Source organism: Didymosphaeria variabile (genome assembly GCF_027946475.1).
Source record: "Didymosphaeria variabile strain IMI 356815 chromosome Unknown scaffold_7, whole genome shotgun sequence".
NCBI lineage: Eukaryota > Fungi > Ascomycota > Dothideomycetes > Pleosporales > Didymosphaeriaceae > Didymosphaeria > Didymosphaeria variabile.
This window is the reverse complement of record NW_026611626.1, coordinates 808972-828045: the sequence shown is the minus strand read 5'-3', so window position 1 is coordinate 828045 and position 19074 is coordinate 808972. Positions and strand designations below refer to the sequence as shown.

At 53.6% G+C, this 19074-nt stretch overlaps 5 protein-coding genes across 5 annotated transcripts; 3 read left to right on the top strand and 2 right to left on the bottom strand.

The window, feature by feature from the left end:
• Positions 1-1352: 1352 nt before the first annotated feature.
• Positions 1353-3926, bottom strand: LYS4 (mitochondrial Homoaconitase; the record flags this gene model as incomplete). The annotated part of the gene is made up of 2 exons (XM_056218157.1): positions 1353-3821; positions 3876-3926. 2 exons carry the CDS (start codon positions 3924-3926, stop codon positions 1353-1355), a joined length of 2520 nt encoding a protein of 839 aa, XP_056067422.1.
• Positions 3927-4376: 450 nt separating this feature from the next.
• On the top strand, positions 4377-5909 carry SER1 (Phosphoserine transaminase; the record flags this gene model as incomplete). The annotated part of the gene is made up of 2 exons (XM_056218156.1): positions 4377-5586; positions 5842-5909. The coding sequence occupies 2 exons, from the start codon at positions 4377-4379 to the stop codon at positions 5907-5909; spliced, it is 1278 nt and encodes a 425-aa protein (XP_056067421.1).
• A 1864-nt stretch (positions 5910-7773) lies between these two features.
• On the top strand, positions 7774-10017 carry N0V89_009404 (uncharacterized protein; the record flags this gene model as incomplete). The annotated part of the gene is made up of 4 exons (XM_056218155.1): positions 7774-7991; positions 8041-8204; positions 8252-8628; positions 8680-10017. The coding sequence occupies 4 exons, from the start codon at positions 7774-7776 to the stop codon at positions 10015-10017; spliced, it is 2097 nt and encodes a 698-aa protein (XP_056067420.1).
• Positions 10018-13483: 3466 nt separating this feature from the next.
• N0V89_009403 (uncharacterized protein) lies at positions 13484-15401 on the top strand (the record flags this gene model as incomplete). The annotated part of the gene is made up of 2 exons (XM_056218154.1): positions 13484-13492; positions 13590-15401. The coding sequence occupies 2 exons, from the start codon at positions 13484-13486 to the stop codon at positions 15399-15401; spliced, it is 1821 nt and encodes a 606-aa protein (XP_056067419.1).
• A 952-nt stretch (positions 15402-16353) lies between these two features.
• Positions 16354-18610, bottom strand: N0V89_009402 (uncharacterized protein; the record flags this gene model as incomplete). The annotated part of the gene is made up of 2 exons (XM_056218153.1): positions 16354-18484; positions 18531-18610. The coding sequence occupies 2 exons, from the start codon at positions 18608-18610 to the stop codon at positions 16354-16356; spliced, it is 2211 nt and encodes a 736-aa protein (XP_056067418.1).
• Between the last annotated feature and the right edge of the window lie 464 nt (positions 18611-19074).

Sequence of the window (19074 nt, the reverse complement as noted above, 5' to 3'; positions counted from 1 at the left end):
CGCCATTGTCCCAACGAGTACCCATCAACCGCGACTTCTTGGAAACCAATATTGCCTACCCACCATATTAGGCAAGAGGTAATATTGCCTCTTCAACAAACTCATAGCCCTAGTTATCACGTTCGCTTCTCATTCCTTTCCTCCTTCCATGACCAAACCCTCGACCTTTAACAAACTCCACAGATTCCACCGAACCATCTTCACTCACAACAAAATGTTCGCGCAAAGAATCATGCTATTTCTCTTCCCCCTTATCGCGGCCGTATACGGCACGCAAACCGCCTCACCTTCACTTCCCCCTTCCATTCCCTTCCCCACACCCTCAGAAAGCGCATGCCAAATCGCCGCCCACGCCCTCAAAGCCGTCTCCGCCACGCGTCCAACCCCCTACAGCAACTTCACAGCGTACATGGATGCGCACGACCCTTTCGTCCGGGGATGCACTTTCCCCTTCGAGGCTTCGCTGAATACCTCGTTGGCGTTCGAAGCGGCCTATTCTGAAGAAGCTGCGTGGTACGTCTAGTTCATTGATGCTATATGGTATCCTGGGGTAACTCAGACGGCTGACAAGCGCAGGTACAACGCCGCATACCCCACAACCTCCCAGCTCGTGCTTGCCTGCGAAGCTGAGGCGCCTGTCCTGGGCGAGCGCAACTGGCGGGAAATCGGACTCCGCGAAGGGTTGCCTGAGACTTGGAAGGTATGTACACCATCCCACTTTGTCCTATTTTCTTGATGTGGCTTCGTTTTCAGCCTGATTTTGTTTTGGGCATAAAGCTAATGGAGGCAGGACGTCACCGTCAGATTTCCGCCCTGTCACGGGGATGAGCATGAGGCCGAGAGTCAGCCCCAGCCTACGGGTGCAGACCGCCCTTCGCACAAAGATGGTCGTCCTGGTCATCGAAATGGGACTGCAGGCCATGATGTTCATTTCGAGAGCGGCGCGGGGAGTCTGCTCAAGAGCACCCCGTGGCGATGGATCTTTACCGCGCTTGGATTGTGGTGGTTCTGACTAGGGCTTCGAATAGTTCCAGAGAGAAGCAGAGGGCTATGAAGGGAACGCTCGTTCAAGATTTGGATGAAGAAGAGCAGGAGGACGAAGTCACGACGGAGAAAGGATCGCAAGACGAACGAGGCGAGGGGGTTGAATGCGATATTTCATGGGGTTTATCCGCGAACAGTAATGTAATCGGTACGTAAGTAGGAGGCAGAATGTTCATGCGTGAAATTTTGGCCATCTATAACGAAATATAATACAGCTAGTTTTCCGACTTAACTCCGCCGATGCTAAATGTTTCAAAGGGTATACAAATCCTATACAGTAATTGCTAAATGCGATGACTTCGCGATGCTTACACCGTGCCGCCAATCTCCTTTCTGACCCAGCTCTCCAGACCACCGAGCGCGATGATTTCCTGGACGTTGGGCGGCAGCTCACCGACCTTGATGCTCCACTTGTTGCCGTCGGGGCCTTCTTGCACGTTTACAGTGCTCCTTCGCACATCCCACTCGAGTGTCCAGCCCGTCCGCCTGGTCAGCTGCTTAGCGTGCGAAGGTTGTGCTTGGGCCGCTGGCGGCGGCGAGTCGAGCGACTCGCGGTTCTGGGAGGGCTCTTGCATGTTCTGCTGCGATGCAGCAGGTGCTGTAGAAGAGAAGACTTCGCGGAGGCGGTTGGCTAGCTTGGGTACCTCGACGCCCATGAGCGCGTTGTTAATGCTGTTACGGCTGAAGATGTTGCCGAAGCTGCCTGCGACGACGAGCGGGATGCCCTTGGCGAGGATGGCGGTTGCGGCCTGCTCACGACTGCTGCCGCATCCGAAATTGAAGCCTGAGACGAGGATGTCTCCTGCCTTTGCGGTGTTTCCGAATGTGGGATCGTAATTCTCCATGCAAACCTCTGCCATCTTTTCGCGACTCACATCGTCCTGATAGGTGTATTTGCCGGGGTAGATGCCATCGGTATTGATGTTGTCGGCATCACAGAAGACGATCTCACCGCTGATTTTCTCCGGAAAGCCAGGCAGAATCTCGGTCAAAGTCTCTGACTCGGATGCAGAGTCTGGAGGGTTGATAGACTGGGTCTCGACAGCAGTATTCTCGGCTGTCTCGATCTGTTCCTCTGCTTGCTTGATGGCCCTCTCGAGCATGTCTTCGATTGTCATCATGCGTTCCTCTTCCACAATGCCATCGCCCTCGCCGCGGCGCACACCTGCGTAGTCGGCGGGCTCTTCATACCACCCGGGGCCGGAGATCTTGCCGGCCAATGCACTCGCTGCAACGACTTCCGGGCTGGCAAGGTAGGCTTTAGCGTCGGGTGAGCCCATTCGGCCCTTGAAGTTACGGTTGCTGGCGCTGATGCCAACCTCGCCGGGTTCGAGCAAGCCAGTACCGAGACCAATGCAGGGTCCGCAGCCTGCGGGGAGCGGCTGTGCACCCGCTTCCAAGAGAGCCTGCCAATCACCTAGCTCTTCGGATGCCTTCTGCTCCGGAATGGATGCAGCTGCAATGTAGAAGTTCACATGAGATGGGAGCTTGGGGATCTTGCCACCGTTAGCAGCGGCTGCGTCCTTGAAAACTCTAGCGGCAGCATGCAAGTCGGACGCTCGCGAGTTGGTGCAGGAAACAAGATAAGCCTTGTTGACCTTGATGTCCTGAGCCTGTAGTTCAGCGAGCGGGGTGGCGACCTTGACAGAGTTGGGCCCAGACACGTAGGGAGAGAGTGTAGACAGGTCGAGGAAAAGCTCCTTGGCGTACACTGCTCCCTTGTCCGCAGCTAAAGCAGGTTGGAAAATATGACCAGCGTTTTGCCCGATGATCCCAGTTGAATTATACAGTTTGTCGATGCGCTCGTGTACGAATTGCTCCTGGTGATGATCTTTGTATTCGTTCTGAGCTCCAAACATGGCGGCATCGGTGGCCCGCGCCCTCAGCCAACCATGAAGAACCGAATCGATTGGGAACAGTCCTGTGAGTGCACCCCACTCGGTCGTCATGTTCGCGATGGTGAGACGCTCGTCCACGGGGATGGTTCGCAGGGTCTCGTCGCTACCGGTGAATTCAATGGCGTGGTTCAGCACCTCGTCCTTGTTGAAGAGTCCAGCGAGGGCAACAATGACATCTTTGCCCGTCACGCCATCTGGCAATGCTCCCCTTAGGTTGACCTTGGCGACGGGGGGAATCTGCCACCATGTCTTTCCGGTTGCCCAGATGCTCGCGGCATCTGTGCGCACAACTGGTGTTCCCAAGCATCCAATACCTCCATACATGTTGGAATGGCTGTCGGAAGCCACGGCGACTGTGCCTGGCCATGCATAGCCCTCCTCGACCATGATCTGATGACCAATGCCGCGTCCAGCTGGGTAGAAAACCACGTCCTGCTTCTTTGCAAACTCCTCGATTTGATTGTACTTCTTGAGGTTTTTTTCGGTCTTGTTCTGTACGTCGTGGTCGAGCGTCATGACGATCTGCTTCGGGTCATGGATCTTGGTCGCGCCAATGGACATGAACTTCAGAGCTACCGGCCATGAGTTGTCGTGTGTCATGCATTTGTGCGGCTGCAGGGTGACATAATCGCCAGACCTGAGCGTCTTGCCCTCTGCCACGCCAACTGCATACCGCTGTACGATCTTCTCGGTGAGCGTCTGTGGTACGCTCGTCTTCTGCTGGAAGGTCGAGAGGAAGCTAGCGGCGGGTCCTTCTTTTAGAGAGTGGAACACATCCGGTGATGACTCGAATTGCCGTCTGGTCGAGCAGAATGTGCGCTGAACAGCAATGGGACGAGATGACTGCGATATGACTCGGAGAGGAAAGCGCGTTCGACACTGTAAACAACATTAGCTAAGAGACGGAATGCCGTTGGGTACAAGATATCATACCAGCGCCTGTCCCCGGCACAGTGACCGCGCTGCTCGCATAGACATGGCCATTGCGACGTATATGGCAATTCACGATGGCGTCGTGGTGTTGATGCTTCCAATGCTTGCTCATCTTCCCCAAAATTTCTGGCTTGGCAACCTCGGGCCGATCTCGCACCAGTCATCCGGATTTCTCATGCTGCCATTGGATCAGCCTGCCCGCACTCAATCGCTTCACATAATACAAATCATATGCTGCACTCCCACGCAATTGATGTGGCCCGCGTGGGACGCGTCAATTTTCCTGCAGAATTGATTGCACTGCATTCCGTTGAGCAGAAGGCGACGCCGGCGCGGGCTTTGACCCAAGCCCGCGCAATCTTCATATGCTATGACTCTACCAGCACTACCTGGGTGACTCCGCTGAACTAACAACTTTTGGACCGGTGTACTTTGCGCCTCGACTCTCTGTCTCTGCTAACCAATCGACCTCAACTAACTGGCAGCAAGCCCTCCGTCGCCATGGTCAACCGTTCAGACGTGAACTACTTCGGTGCGGGGCCTGCACCCCTCCCCACCACGGTGCTGGAGCAGGCATCCCAGGTGCTTCTGAACTACAGGGACAAAGGTATCGGCCTCTGCGAGATTTCCCACCGGTCGCCCGAAGCGAACGAGATTCTGGCCGATGCGAAGCAGGCCCTCACTACGCTGCTCGATATTCCCGACGATTATGAGATCCTCTTCCTCCAGAGCGGCGGCAGCGGCGAGTTCAGTGCGACCGTGTACAACCTCGTCGCGATATGGGTCGAGAAGAAGCGCGCAAAGATTGCCGCAGAGGTCGGTGACGATCAAGAAGAGGTGCTCAAGCGGCTGCGAAAGGTCGTCGACGAGGAGCTGAAGCTCGACTATTTGGTCACCGGCTCGTGGTCGCTCAAGGCCTCGCAGGAAGCTGCACGTTTGATCGGCGCGCAACACGTCAACGTCGCCACGGATGCACGAAAGGCCAACGGTGGAAAGTTTGGCGTGATCCCGCCCGAAGACCAGTGGAGCCTCACACCTCGAACGTCGGGTGGTGGGCCAGCCCTAGCATACTTCTGCGACAACGAGACGGTCGATGGCGTGGAATTCCCCGCCTTTCCGAAGAGCCTCGAAGGTGACGATGCCCCTCTGGTCTGCGCAGACATGTCCTCCAACTTCATCTCGCGGAAGGTCGACGTGCGAAAGTATGCCGTCATCTTCGGCGGCGCCCAGAAGAACATCGGCAACACGGGTATTGCCATTGTGATAATTCGCAAGTCCTTGCTCCCGCCTCACTCCACACCGGCCTCGCCCGATCTGTTGAGGCAGCTCAACCTGTCTGTGGGTCCCATCGTGCTTGACTATCCCACCATTGCCAAGAACAATTCCCTCTACAACACACTACCCATCTTTGATGTGTGGGTCGCTGGCCAGGTCATGTCCGGCCTCGTCAACACGTATGGCACGAAGCGCATCGGAGGTCAACAAGAGATCTCGGATGAGAAGGCCCGCCTGATCTATGACACTCTTGACAAATACTCGGATGTTTACCGGGTAGTACCGGACAAGACGGTCCGCAGTAGAATGAACATCTGCTTCAGGGTCCACGGTGGAGACGCTGACAAGGAAAAAGCATTCCTTGCAGGTGCTGAGAAGTTGGGTCTGCTTGGACTCAAGGGCCACCGCAGTGTGGGAGGTATCCGGGCAAGCAATTGTAAGTGACACTATATTTCCTCAACTATTACCACTTCAACTTCGGCCTGGTACTTTCCAGCGGGAAGTACAGGTACTTGTCTATGCTATGTATGCGCCTAGACGTAAAGGTTACGCTACGCGTTCGCCGCGAAGCTTACAAGATCGTATGTGCCGATCTTAAGATTGCCCAGGGCGATCGCTCAAGGCATGCCAGCATGAACTCCTGCAGAGCCGAAGAAGGCAAAAGAACTAGCTAACTGTTTGTGCACTACAGACAATGCCGTGTCATTAGACGGCACGAAGAAGTTGGTAGCTTATCTTGAAGACTTCACGAAGTCATGAGGCAGAGACAATGCGCATGGTTGTGACGGCGCTTTTGCAGCTAGTCGACATGAAGAGGTAACCAGCCACCTGCAAGCACCACAGTGTAGCGGGCACTTCTCGGACAGTCTCGTTCAACATGACGCTCTCCGTTAGTCAACAAAACGTAGCCAATCCACTCCGTGCTGATCTCCACCAACCTCAAGTTATGCCCGCCATTCTCTAGACTCATCTAATTCTGCCAATATTCGCAGCCGTTATCAAGTGCATGATCGGTTGTTTGCGCTGAGGCACGTCGTACAGGATCTCCACCGCCGCAGTGGGCGAAGCTGGTGTTCTGGAAGAATTCCTCGCGTGGCTGCCCTCATGCGTGTGGACTGTTGGGGCCGGTAGGCGAGGTCGGACTGTGAGCCGCCTGCCCCAAAGGGTCTTTGGGTGAGACGTGGGACGCACCAAGCTGTCTTTTGGGTGCGGCCACCCTCTGCCCTCAAGGGCTGCTGTCTCCCGGCTTAGCGGTCGTATTATCGTCCACTATGACCTTGTTAGACTGCTGCAGCGACGGCGGTACGCAGGTGGCTTCTAGCTGCGTTGTCATCCGGGGCACCGCCGCCGTGAATGTCACCCCGCGGGTTAATCACAAACGCGTAATGACATCTGCCCAGAAAGAATCGCAGACAGTAATACCTCGACACTGATGCAATGTGACTCCAAAGAGAGCCAAAACCAACCTGCACGCTCCTGCTTTCTCCGTGACGACGGCGCTTTCGGGGTCGTCTGTCGTGGAGTCCTCGAGAGCGCCTGCAACCTGGGGGAGATCACGCTCGCGCGCGTGCTTCTTCTACTCTAGCTCTCTAGCTCAGTGCATACACCAATCGGAGCATTTGGCGTGCGCTTCTACGCCCATATAGGCTATGGATATGGTTTCCTATTCTCATGCATCCCCGGCTTGAGGACGCGCCGCATTGACATGCACCCAGTGTTGTGTTTCGCACATCCCTGAAGCGAGAGGCTGACACACACCTAAATCCAACAACGTCACAACGTCACCCCAAGCTCTTCCACCTCACCACAGCCGGCCAGCAGTCGTCTCGCACAGTCGATGGTTTCTCAAAGCGCCCGATAAAGATACTAAGACTCTAAATATGGAGTTACACTTGGAAACGAAACGGTGAAGATGTGAAGAAGCGCTGAGGTGTGACGGAGCGCCAATCAATCCATGACAGTATGGAGGAGATAGATGTGTAGATGTTACGGGCCGGTCAGTCCCCACCTCTCAACGGCTCGCAAGCTTGGATGGCAAATCCTCGAGCACAGCCAATCTCCACAGTGCGCGTCCTGTGGCTGCGTGAAAGGGTCCAGGACGATGGTCTACGAACGGGTCTCGCTGCACCCGCCTAGGCATCCTGGCACACGCGGGCTGCATGATGTTGAAACCTACCTCAAGCTAGCGTGCGTGCATACAACCTCTCGTAAGGCCCGATTGGGAGGGCGCCAATGCTCCCACACCCAGCGGAATGACAGACGCCTCAGGACTGCTGTCTCGAAACCCCGCGCCACTGGTCCGAGTCCAGGTTTCCACAAATACTGTTTGACGTCTCATCACTTACTCCTGGCTCCACGCCTTCATGCCTACGCTCTTTACCTTTCCTTTCTCACTGCTGGCAGGTTCAGGCACAACTTGCGACTGGAGCTGAACGGGTTACGATCTCTTGTTCAGCATCGGTCTGTTCTGCCTCCATGAACACGTGAATTTTTCCTTCTTTTCAGCCGCTGCTGGTTACCAGCGAGACGAACTATCTTCTTGTATTTTTCTCTGCGAGGAGCTGGAAAGATGGAAGGATGGGGTCTTCGACATCCGCACCTCGACGTGCGGTCGCATTTCAACATGACCCTCAATAGCTCAGCTGTCCGTGATAACCCGTGGACGAGCCAGAACGAAACCCGGACGTTGATTGGGAGCCTCAAGCTTGCTCAGGTCCAGACGCTGCGAACGATGCATCTGACCTTGGGCGCTTTCAGTCTGGCTTTGGCACTGTTAACGGTTCACCGGATTATCTCGGACGCAAAACGGGCAGCCGCGCTCCAGGCGCACTTGAGGAAAGTGTAGGTGGCGACATATATCGTTCGCAAATACCAAGCTGACGGTTTATAGACGATTCGCCGCTCTCCGGAACGTTCATCCCGCAGAGACATTCCCACTCGTACTGGCTACCGGTGCGGTTATACAACAAATTATATTTGTAGCAGTGCAGAGCACTTCTCTCAGTAGTGTTTTATCAAACCAATGTCGAGGACTGGCTATGATCACGTTGCCCGGTACGTACAATCAATCGCTGGAATCACCACTCGGCTGACAAGCACAGCGATCTTCCTCCTGGGTATAATAACTCTAGTTTTCGGTATCGATATGGCGATACGAGCCCTCAAAGCGGACCGATTCGCTCCCAAGGGAAAATGGACGACGACCATCTGTATCGGATTCGTTGCATTCCTGACGCTGATGATGTGGATGCCCACAGTAGCCTGGCCGATGTACAACCGATGCTTTGGGAGCCTTATCTGGTTCCCGATGCGCTACGAACTTCTTATGCTCGTTGTTCTAGTCATCCTGATCGGTCTGTTTCTGGCGCTGACGGCCATTATCAGCATTCAGTTGATGCGGACTTCGGACGTGGATCCAAACCAGCGAATTGCAGCTTCGCGAATGTGCTACTACTTGGTCATGTCAGCGTTGCTATACGTATGTCCAGCCTAAGACGAATGGATTGATGGATGCTAACGGAGGCTGCAGACATTGGTCCTACCCGTAGAAGTGCAAGCTCATCGACGAGACTTCAACAGCACCTATGCTACGTCGAGAATCGCCGAGGTTGCTTTGTTCTGCTCCGGCATTGTCATCGCATTCGTACATCTATTCCTCCGTGTCAACGCAACGCGCCTAGTCATCAAGCCGATGAGCGAGATGAACTCGCCTACGAAACAAAAGCGTCCGAAGCTTCGATTGTTCGGTCCCAGCGACCTCGAAATGAACATCAGTGGCCCGCTCGCACTGCAAGGTGGCCGTCGACCAGAAAGCAGACAAGGCCTCATTGACGTTGGTCCCGAGAAGAACCGATTCGATTTCGAGCCGGGTTACTTTGAGCGTTCGGAACGACCACTTACTCCGGCTTCGGCCCGATCCCAAGGTCCTATCGATCCCACCAAGTGGCCGCTCCCCCCGGACCCGGTCCAGACAGGATTCTTTGCAGAGCAAAAGGATGGCACCACTGGCCTGCATAGGCGCAACAAGTCCAACTACTCGCTCTTTCCAACACGGGCTGAGGAGGTTCCACGACTGCCTGCCACCGTTTACAGCCCACCAAGATCCGCAGGAGCTCCTGGTCGATTCTCTCAGCTTGCAATGCGCCGTCAATCTCGCAAGGGCTCCATTGCCGACACAAAGTCCGTCACTGATGTAGGAGAGGCATTTAGCTTTCTCGTGAAGCCGCCACCTCTATTCTCATCACGCCACAACCGCAACCAAAGCACCGACAGCAGCGCAACCGTGCAAATTGGTCTTCGCTTCTCCCTTGCACCGGCGATACTTGGCGCGGGGACATATAGCCAGGATCCACCACCTGTCCCTCCTCTACGCCGCGATGAAAGCGAGTCGAGCATTGAAACTCTCGATCTCCCCATCCAATCCCCTTCGACCAACACCACACCCTCCGAGCTCGAAGGCGAAACCCTACAAGCAGTCGCCTTTCCCCAGCCTCCTAAACCTACACTGGCCTCACCCGCCAAGCCCAGTCCCGGCAAGACTGCCGCTTTCCCAGTCCTCTCGCCCGCCACCTACCTCCAAGACCAGCGCCAGAAGATCCTCCCTCCAACCCCTCGATCTGCACTGCCCGGACCACCACCAACTGTTCAACCTCCCGTACCTCTACGAACTGGTCCCGGTCTCAGCGGCCTGAGGATGAACCCTATCTCCCCGGCCAGCACACTCTCCCCCACATCACCAGCCGCGCCGAGCATACAAGAAGGCCGCTCGAACTCCTTGCGGTCGACCACAAGTCCGTCGCCGACAGCACGAATCCCCCTCGGCGCCGGGACCATGGCGCGCAGTCCTCCCGCAAACGGCTGGATATGATGCCCTCCACCTAGCCCATCGCTTTTCGCACAGGGGAGTTTCGCTAGAGCGGGTCGGCGAAAGCCGTTGTACTACTAGTTCGTTTGTGTTCTTTCGCGCGCGTCTGGGGATGACAGGCAGCGCCAGGTAGACTTGGCACAAGGAGCCAACTCTGAGGCGTTCCGAGAGTTTCATCTTTCACCTGTTACAAGACCCCTGACAACATGCACGGACCCCACCATTCACATCACACATCACATACCAGCCCCGTCCTCACACTGATTTCTCATGTCACTGTCGATGCTCATGCCTTACGTTCCCTCTGACTTGCCCTTTTTACATCCTCTTCTTTTACCGTCTCGCTTATGCTTTGCTGCCAACGCAAATTTGCAAAAATTCCCTTAATATCAGATGAAGGAACGTGGCACTGGGTGCTTCTTACATAGTGGTGCGCGGAGTATGAGGGAAGAATGAGGGACGGACACTCGTGGATCCTGTATGTACGATGACGCACGAGGTGCGCTTCCCATCACTTGAGCGGAATGAACAGAATGATCAAACCCCTTCACATGACTCTACCGTCCATATTTGTGTTCATACGCGAGGAAATCACCATTGACAGCGACTCAGCATTGTAGCTCATGCCTTCCTTCCCACGACTCAAAGTCGTCTACCGCACTTGCAGCCTCATGCCGTCCTCGCATACTCCTGCAGCACCTCGAACCCGCCATCCCGTCTCGAGGCTCTCACCCGCAGACGGAGGCGCATGCATGGTACAGTCCGGTCCCTATGCCTCAGGCAGCTCCCGCTTGACACGTGCCGATCCCACACAGGCTTGCTCCGCAACGCACGTGCTGCTAACGTCCCGTCCCGCCTGGAATCCTCCGAGCCGTGTTGTCGTAACCGGTGGACCCCTTCGTGCAGATCGCGTTGCCGGACTTCGCTGACGCGTGTCGGGACGGCACGGGAGGGGTTAGCGAGGGGTCTGGTGCCGGAGGGACGTACCTCGTTACGAATCTTGGTGAAGGATCTCGGTAAAGGTGCGAGAGTTTTGGGATTGGAATCGAGGGCGTCGCTTCGTCGCTGATAAAGTAACGTTTGATACTGACTCTGGTTCAGCCTCGGACTTGGTGGTGTAGCTTGGTAGTGTCGCAGCTTGTTCATCGAGTTCGAGCGGTGTTTTTGACATAGACATTTTGAAAGAGCGTATATGTACCATAGTTAACAGCGCAGTTCCCTATGTGCGGCTTCCCGGCTCGCTCTTCGCCTCCATACTAGGTCATGTTACGATGAGTAGCTGGATTGGTATTATATCAATTCAACAGTGCGTTTGGAGCTTCTTGAGAGAAAATTCATTTTTACTTTGTCGGTCTTGAGCAATGAATCGCAGGCTGTGCAGGTTAACATCGCGTGCGCATCCTTTGATCTGGGACTGTGTACTAGATCCAATTAGCAGTGGTGCTATTTCCCACATCAAAAAAGTGACAGAGGATCGATACACACGGGGAAGGGCATCTTTCTGAAAGGCGTATCTTACGGGGAACTACGAGCGCGGAAACTTCTCGTTGCGTCAAGCGCAATCCCACACGAAGAGTGACTGAACGTAGGAGCATCTTAACCTGGCTTGTCAGTGATATTACTGTTGTTTTTCCTTACTATAAATACTCTTTGAGGTTTTTAGTATCGAGAAAATGGATATTCCGATCCTTGGGAAGGTACATTATGGGGCGCGGACAGTGTACTTGGCCCCAGATCTCAGCAGCGAGGCAAAGTTTGCCTTTTTTGCCTAAAATGATACACCGGTCATAAAATTATCTTAAAGTTTAATCAGGATAAGCTTACGGGTTGTGACTCCTTTGATACTGAGTTTTAAGACTTTCCTTCCAGTAGAGACAATTTGAAAGTTTGTCGCTATCATTGTCCCGTTTTGCACTCCTACCTTATAGAACCACACTTTACCAACGAATGCATGGGATCTATCACGAGTTCCGAAAGATTTTATGCTCTCCAAGACTATACGTTTTATGTCCCGCGGTATCAAGGCTCACATGTAAGCCAGCCGGTTTTAGCATTACGGCCCACAGATAGATTGCACGATATCCGCGATACAGTTCTTGGAATTTGCCTTGCGTACGAGTCTACCTATTGTAAGTGGGTATCTTGTTTTCTCCGCACCTTGACTTTGCTGTAATACGGTTTCCCGCCCCTTCTGTAACACTGCTTAGATTAAGCAGCTCTCCATCTCAGCCAATGTGAATTGACAACATGCCACCCACGCAACGTAACGGGTTCGTAAGCATACTTCTTATCGGGCGGGGTCTAGAAAGATGGCAGATCAGGCGCGATATTGTACCTGTTGCTGATCTCGTTGGTCAAATTCTACCATGGCTCTGAGGCATAGTTTGCTCACAGACCAAGATCGACGAGGAAACTTTGGGGCCCGAGACATCTATGCCGTACTCAATCCGATTCCGAGCGTCAGTGATTGGCTGAATAGATATGTGCGGCCACACTGACCAACCTACAGATATTTTCGACGCCGGTGATCTGTCGTGGGTAACATTGCGCATCATTGAAACTCCCAGCACTACCAGTCAGTAACGAGCCACGGTGAGCCTCTTTAGCGCAGTCAATATCGTGGCAGTCAGTCTGATTGCGTTTAGTGTATGCGATGCCGGCTATTGAAACACACCTCTATCCCACACTGGCATATCGCCAACAGCCTAATCCGCCTGCAAACACCATCAGTACCGATGACGGCTCCGGCTTCGGCACATCCACGTCCTCGGGCAGCAAATCATGGATCACATTCATTGTAGTTCCAGCTACTATACTCATCTTCTCTTTTATAATGATCATGATCTGGACGTGGAGGCATAGGAACGATCCAGTTTTCCCTGAAAATCACAAGAGCCGAGATGATCGGAAACTAGGAGAGAAGCCCGAAATGGACGGCCGAGATATCCGCTTCGAAGCTGGGCACCAACCACATGGATCAGAGATGGATACAGGTTTACGAGCCGAATTGCATGGATGTTTTGTGGCTCCACAGCTTCTTGAGAATACGACAGTGGCTGTGGAGGTGGGCTGCGGAATTGAGGGGCATGAGGTCGGTGCTAGATCAACACATTTGGAAGACGACAGAAGTTCACCAATCCTTAATTGCACTGCATCGACAGTCTCGGTAGGTTTTGCGACCTGTCCGGCTCATACACAGTCTGAATCGAAACATTCAAAAGAAGACGAGAATTGTTCTGCGATTGAAAATCAACAGCATATAGAGTAGCATGAATCAGTTAATGTGCACAGAGTGGCAATATGAGATGCCTTGGATTAACGATAGTAGTCTCCACCTTTAAGCTCTTCCCCATCCAACAGGCCTGGCATCAATAGGCCTTTCCCTTACTGGTCGCTCACCAACCTCACCTCTGCTAACGACCTTCTTCAATCGATGTCCAACATGCTTGGCGCTCTCTCCGTTCTTTCCATGGCGGTGGTGTCTATGGTACTGATTGCTGCCCTTGTGCCAGTACCACTCCCAATCGTCATCATCCTCATCACCAGACCAATCATCGTCGTCATCGCACCAGCAGTCATCGTCCTCGTCTGGGTCACATGGCTCCCAAGGGTCCTCAGTGGGCGTAGGAGTGTGTGGCCTGCTGGATGTGCGCGACGGACTGGTTAAGAACGTGCTTGGAGTGGGTCGAGATGAAGATGACGGTGGCGGCCGCGTAGGTCTCGAGGTCGGAGGTGGTGGTGGTGTGGGCCTAGACGTTGGTGGTAACGTGGATCTAGAGGTTGGCGACAGGGGAGGAGAAGGTCTCGATGTAGGGGGTAACGAAGGTGTAGGCCTTGATGTTGGTGGACCTGGCGGAGTAGGCATTGACGTTGGCTTGATGGGAGTTGTTGGCACAGGCCTAGACGATGAGACCGACGGAATGGACCTAGAAGACGAAGACAAGGGAGGCATTGGGCTCGGGAAGGAAATGGGTGGGATGGGTCGTGTTGTCGGGATAGGAGGTAACATTGTCGTGTTGAAGACTGGCGGCGAAGGTCTGGCCGTGGGAATGCTCAGCGACGGCAAGCTCAGAGTCGGAAGGCTCAATGTTGGGAGCGGCAATGATGATACCGAAGGGATAGGTCCGGAAGATACGGCAGGCGCTGGCCGCGAAGGCGAGATGGGGGCGTTAGGCCTCGATGTTGGAAACGGTGGCACAACAGTCGAATTGAGGACGGATGATGAGGGTATGACAGTGGGAAGGCTCAACGTTGGTAGGCTCAATGATGGCAGACTTGGCGTAGGAGTTCCGAACGTTGGTAATGGCCTAGATGACGAGACGGGGGGTAAAGGTCTAGTTGTCGGAAATGGCGGAACAACAGTTGTATTGAAGACAGGCGGCGAGGGCCTCACCGTGGGAACACTCAGTGAAGGCAGACTTAATGATGGCAAGCTCAGTGAAGGCAGACTCAACGTTGGCAAGCTCAGTGATGGTAGGCTCAATGATGGTAAGCTCAGTGATGGTAGACTCAACGATGGCAAGCTTAGCGTAGGCAGACTGAGCGTCGGAATTGGTCTAGAGGACGAGGTCGCCATCGATGGCGCCAGTGTTGAGTTGATCGCCGGCAGCGAAGGCCTCACCGTTGGAGCAGTGAGCGTTGGCAAGCTTGTTGAATTGAGGACCGGAGGTAGCTGTGGCGGTCTCAAGGTCGGCAGCGTCAATGTCGGCAGCGGTGCTCGAGATGTAACCGGTAGGGTTGCAGAAGGACGCGTGGTCGAGTTTAATGCTGGAGTTGTGGGAATACCAATCGGGACGCTGGATGATGGAAGTGACAAGCTCGGGGGCAATATCGGCGAGATCGAAGGCAAAGATGTTCGCGAGATGTTCACACTGGGTAGTGGAAGCGTCAATGAGGGCAGAGCCGTAGGTAGCGACAAAGATGGGAGCGACAATGACGGTAGCGATAGAGACGGCAACGATAGAGACGGCAACGATAAAGATGGTAACGATAAAGAAGGTAGCGATAAAGACGGTAGAGACAAGGTCGGCAGTGGCAATGTCGTTGGCCTCGAAGATAAATTAGATGTGGAAATCGAGCGCGAAACATTGACGCTGGACACCGGTGGTAGGGTCGGCCGCACAGTCGGAAGGGTGATGATTGGCGATGAAGTCACCGAAACCGTTGGTAGTGGAACCAAAGAGCTACTGGATGGGCCACCGAAGCTGAGGGAGCCAGAGGCAGAGTCGGTCGTCACACTCCCACCCGTCGTAGGACGGGGGATGCCGGAGGGAAGACTCCATGTAAGGTTTTGCGCTGCAGCTACGCTAAACAAGCCGAGCAACGTAAAAGAAGTTTCCACAAGCATGGTGGTCTGCAGCTCTGAAGTGGAACGACCACAAAACTAGTACGTACCTAATACGCTTCACCGATGTGCAACTCTAGATAGCTTTATACTGTCCTTCTTCTCAAAGAGCGCTTGATTGCCGATGAGGCGACTGCACTACTTCATTCTCGGCTTCGAACATCTAGCGTGATGCCGCGGGCCAAGGCGTCGAACAGGTGCTCTCGAACCTATGGCCCTGCGGCGTGCAGACTGCCTTTGCTCAGTTGGGCACGGGAGAATGCGTATATGACAGCATGCAGCGCTTTTGATGCTCCGATGGTAGCACAGCATCGTACAATGTGCTTTCCGATATGAAATTAAATGTTTGCCATGCTGTTTAGTGGCGCAAAATCTGGGGTTCGCGTAGCTGGTGCAGTGTAGATCCAACAGTCTAGCCTAATGATGAGGCTTCTAAGATCCTATGGCAGGAAAGAAGCGATTCCAGTTGCCGTGCGAATTAATTCTTCACAGACTATCGACGACAATGGAAGGCCCTGAAATGTTGACAGTGTCGATTTGCTCTACCATTGCGGCGATACAGCTGTCATTGCGCGAGACCGTCATTGTATCTTGACTCTCCACGGCCACTCGCCACTCACGCAGAAATGTATATAGGAACCGCGCAGAGCATCTGAGGTCAATATAAGCTTAGATTCCAGCCTCGCTAATCATATAACTTCCGACGATCCCATCCAGAAGTGGCCATCCATTCACCCACCTGCATTAGCCGAGGAGGGTGGCCAAGCCCGGTAGACAGGTACGTCCACGCCCCGGAGTATAACGGCATATTAATGAAGCAGCCCGTCGAATTCTGGTTGGTGCGGTGAAAAATAATTGCCGATCAACGCTGTTTCGAGTCGGAAACTTAGGCCGGTATGTGTGCATTTGCTGTGAATATGCGAAATCGGATCATCGGCCTCAAACCCCACAAAATCGATGAGTACCCATGACGGTTGAGGAAACACCATCCACACCTAGTGTCCCCGCGTTGCATTTCCCACCTTAGGCTGCGGCCACACATCTAGCACCATATCTGCACCAGTAAGCTCAAAGCAAGCTCTGTCCTGCTCGGGAACATCTAGTACTAGACAATACTCCCCCGCATACAGCACTGTATCACCCCTCTCGTTCACCCTTGCAAGGTTGCCAATCGTGAAGCCCAATTGCACCGGTCTTTCTTCTCCAGGTTTCACATTAGCCAAGCGTTTGTACGAGGCCAATTCTTTGATCGGGTACGGTTCAGGTCCCGCTTTCGTGGTCACAAAAGCAAGAGCAATGAAGTCAGAAGCTACATCGCCGCTGTTTCTGACTTGGACAACATGTGGGGTGAACGGACAGCGATCTTTGGGGGAAGAGAAGGAGCAACCGGCGAGAATCTGTGTGGTTGGGTAGGTGCGATTGGTGTACCGAGGGTCAAAACGTATGGTGAAATTCGTATAATGTAATGAAGAGCCGAATTCTTGGATTGCTTGAGAGTACCATTTGTACGTGCGGCCAGGGTTTTTGCTGCTGGGTCGGAGCGACATATCTGTCATTGGGACCTGCTCTGTGTAGTTCGCAGGGTATTGTGTGACAGGAAGACGGCCGGCTGGCGCTGTATTGCCCGTGATTATATCCAAAGCCGCTGGACCACCGTACATGCCTGGATAGCCAACCCAGAGTATGGAATTGATCTTCTCGTTCACCAGAAGTGGTGTGTTATCGATCGATGTTCCGAGTTGCACTACGATAATTTTCTTTCCTAATCCACTCAATTCACGGAGTATGGTTCGCTGTATCTCCGGCCATGCGATCGTAGTTCGGTCTTTGTCTTCAGTTTCAAAGGTTGTATCAATGCCGCCGAAGTAGAGGACAACATCGGAGTTCTGTGCCGCTTGGATCGCAGCACGATAGTTCCCAGTGCCGGAGGAGGGAGCGGTAGCATAATTCACCTGGAAGCCTGCATTCTGCACCGCCCAGAGCGGAGTTCGATAAACTGGCGGTTTACCATAGTAGTTGCCAAGCATGCGATCAGAAGTATCGTTGGCCCAGAATCCTATCACTGCGATGCTTTGGTTCTTTGCCAATCTGAGAGGAAGCGTTCCGTCATTCTTCAATAAAACCGTGCCTTCGGTTGCTGCTTGGAGAGCCAGTGTTTGCGCCTGCTCCGTATTCACGTACTCCCAACCGTAAGAACGCGGTCCCACAACATCGTCGCGGGAAACGGCAAAATAGTCTGCGCGAATCAGGCCTTCGTACTGCCGACGCAATGCTCGGTCAATAACCTCTTCGCTGACACGGGATTGATTGAAAGCCCCAACAACATCAGTAGTCCAGCCTCCAGCTTCACACACGTTATCGGTCCCAGCACTGAAGGCTTTCCCGGCAGCTTGAGCGGCTGTTTGGACCCATTTGTGATCGGCATATATGTTATGTACCGCGTTGCAGTCGCTCACAACGTAGTTGTTGTGCTTGGTCCAGTTCCAGTGGTCCCGAAGCACAGTCTGCATCAGATACTCGTTCGCACACGCCGGAGTACCATTTACGCTGTTGTAGCTACACATGATGGAAGCAACGTTTGAATCTCGAGCGCACTGCTTGAAAGGTGGCAAGTAATACTCGACCAAGTCCTGCATCGAGACAATCGCGTCGAAAGAATATCGTACCACACCGTTCCAGCGCTCGAGGTCGTACGCAGCGTAGTGCTTGCATGTTGCTAGGATCTGTCGCTTCTCCGTTGTATTGGGATTCTTGCCGGACCACTCCATGCCTTTGAGCAGCGCTTCTACGTACTTCGAAATCCTGAATGGGTCTTCACCGGGAGTTTCAAGACCACGACCCCATCGGGGATCCTTAAACGGATTGATATTTGGCGTCCAGAAATCCAAGCCAGCGCGTCCAGCGTTTGCGAATGCGCGAGCCTCCGTTCCTATCACGTGGCCTATAGCTTGCACTAAGCCATCATTGAACGCGGCAGAGATGGTGATGGGAAGTGGAAACGATGTCGCCGAAGAATAGTTCCCATGGTCAGCAAAGTGAACGCCTGGTGATCCAGCAACTCCGTGAAGAGCTTCACTCCACCAGTCGTATTTGGGAAGGCCGAGTCGCTCCGCACCTTGGCTGTGACTAAGCGAAGTCAGTGTCTTGTACTTGATCTGTTCGTTGCACACACTCCACAAGATTAGCCAGCTTCTCTTCGATGGTCATTGCAGAGACAAGTGCCTTCGCGCGCTGGGATGGATCCAGACCCATGCGGCAAACATCATTGCGAGCCAACGGGCCCGAGACACAATCTGGATATCTGTCACACGAAGCCAGAGATGCCAGTGCCAGGCCAATCGACATGAAAGGAATGTAGCCCATGTCGGAGTTTTCTTGTACCACGATAAAATGGTCTTGAGCTTAGCGATTTGTAATTGGAGAAAAAGGCCTGAATCTGAGCCGAGTGGAAGCTCCAAACATCGGACTAACGAGAGGTCCAGGGTATTCAAATATCGGAACGTATCCGGTGCTTCGGATGAGCCCATGCGCATATTGCGCTCTAAGTAGGCGATACGCATCAATGCAATATGCATAGATGCGTGAGGGGTAAGCGCTCAGATAGGCCATACTCAACGAGATGTATCGGTGCCTCGCCAAAGTTTCTCCGCCGTCTCTTTATGGTCTACGGTCAATTAATTATCAATGTTCCATTGGGTAGGTTACTTAGTACGCGT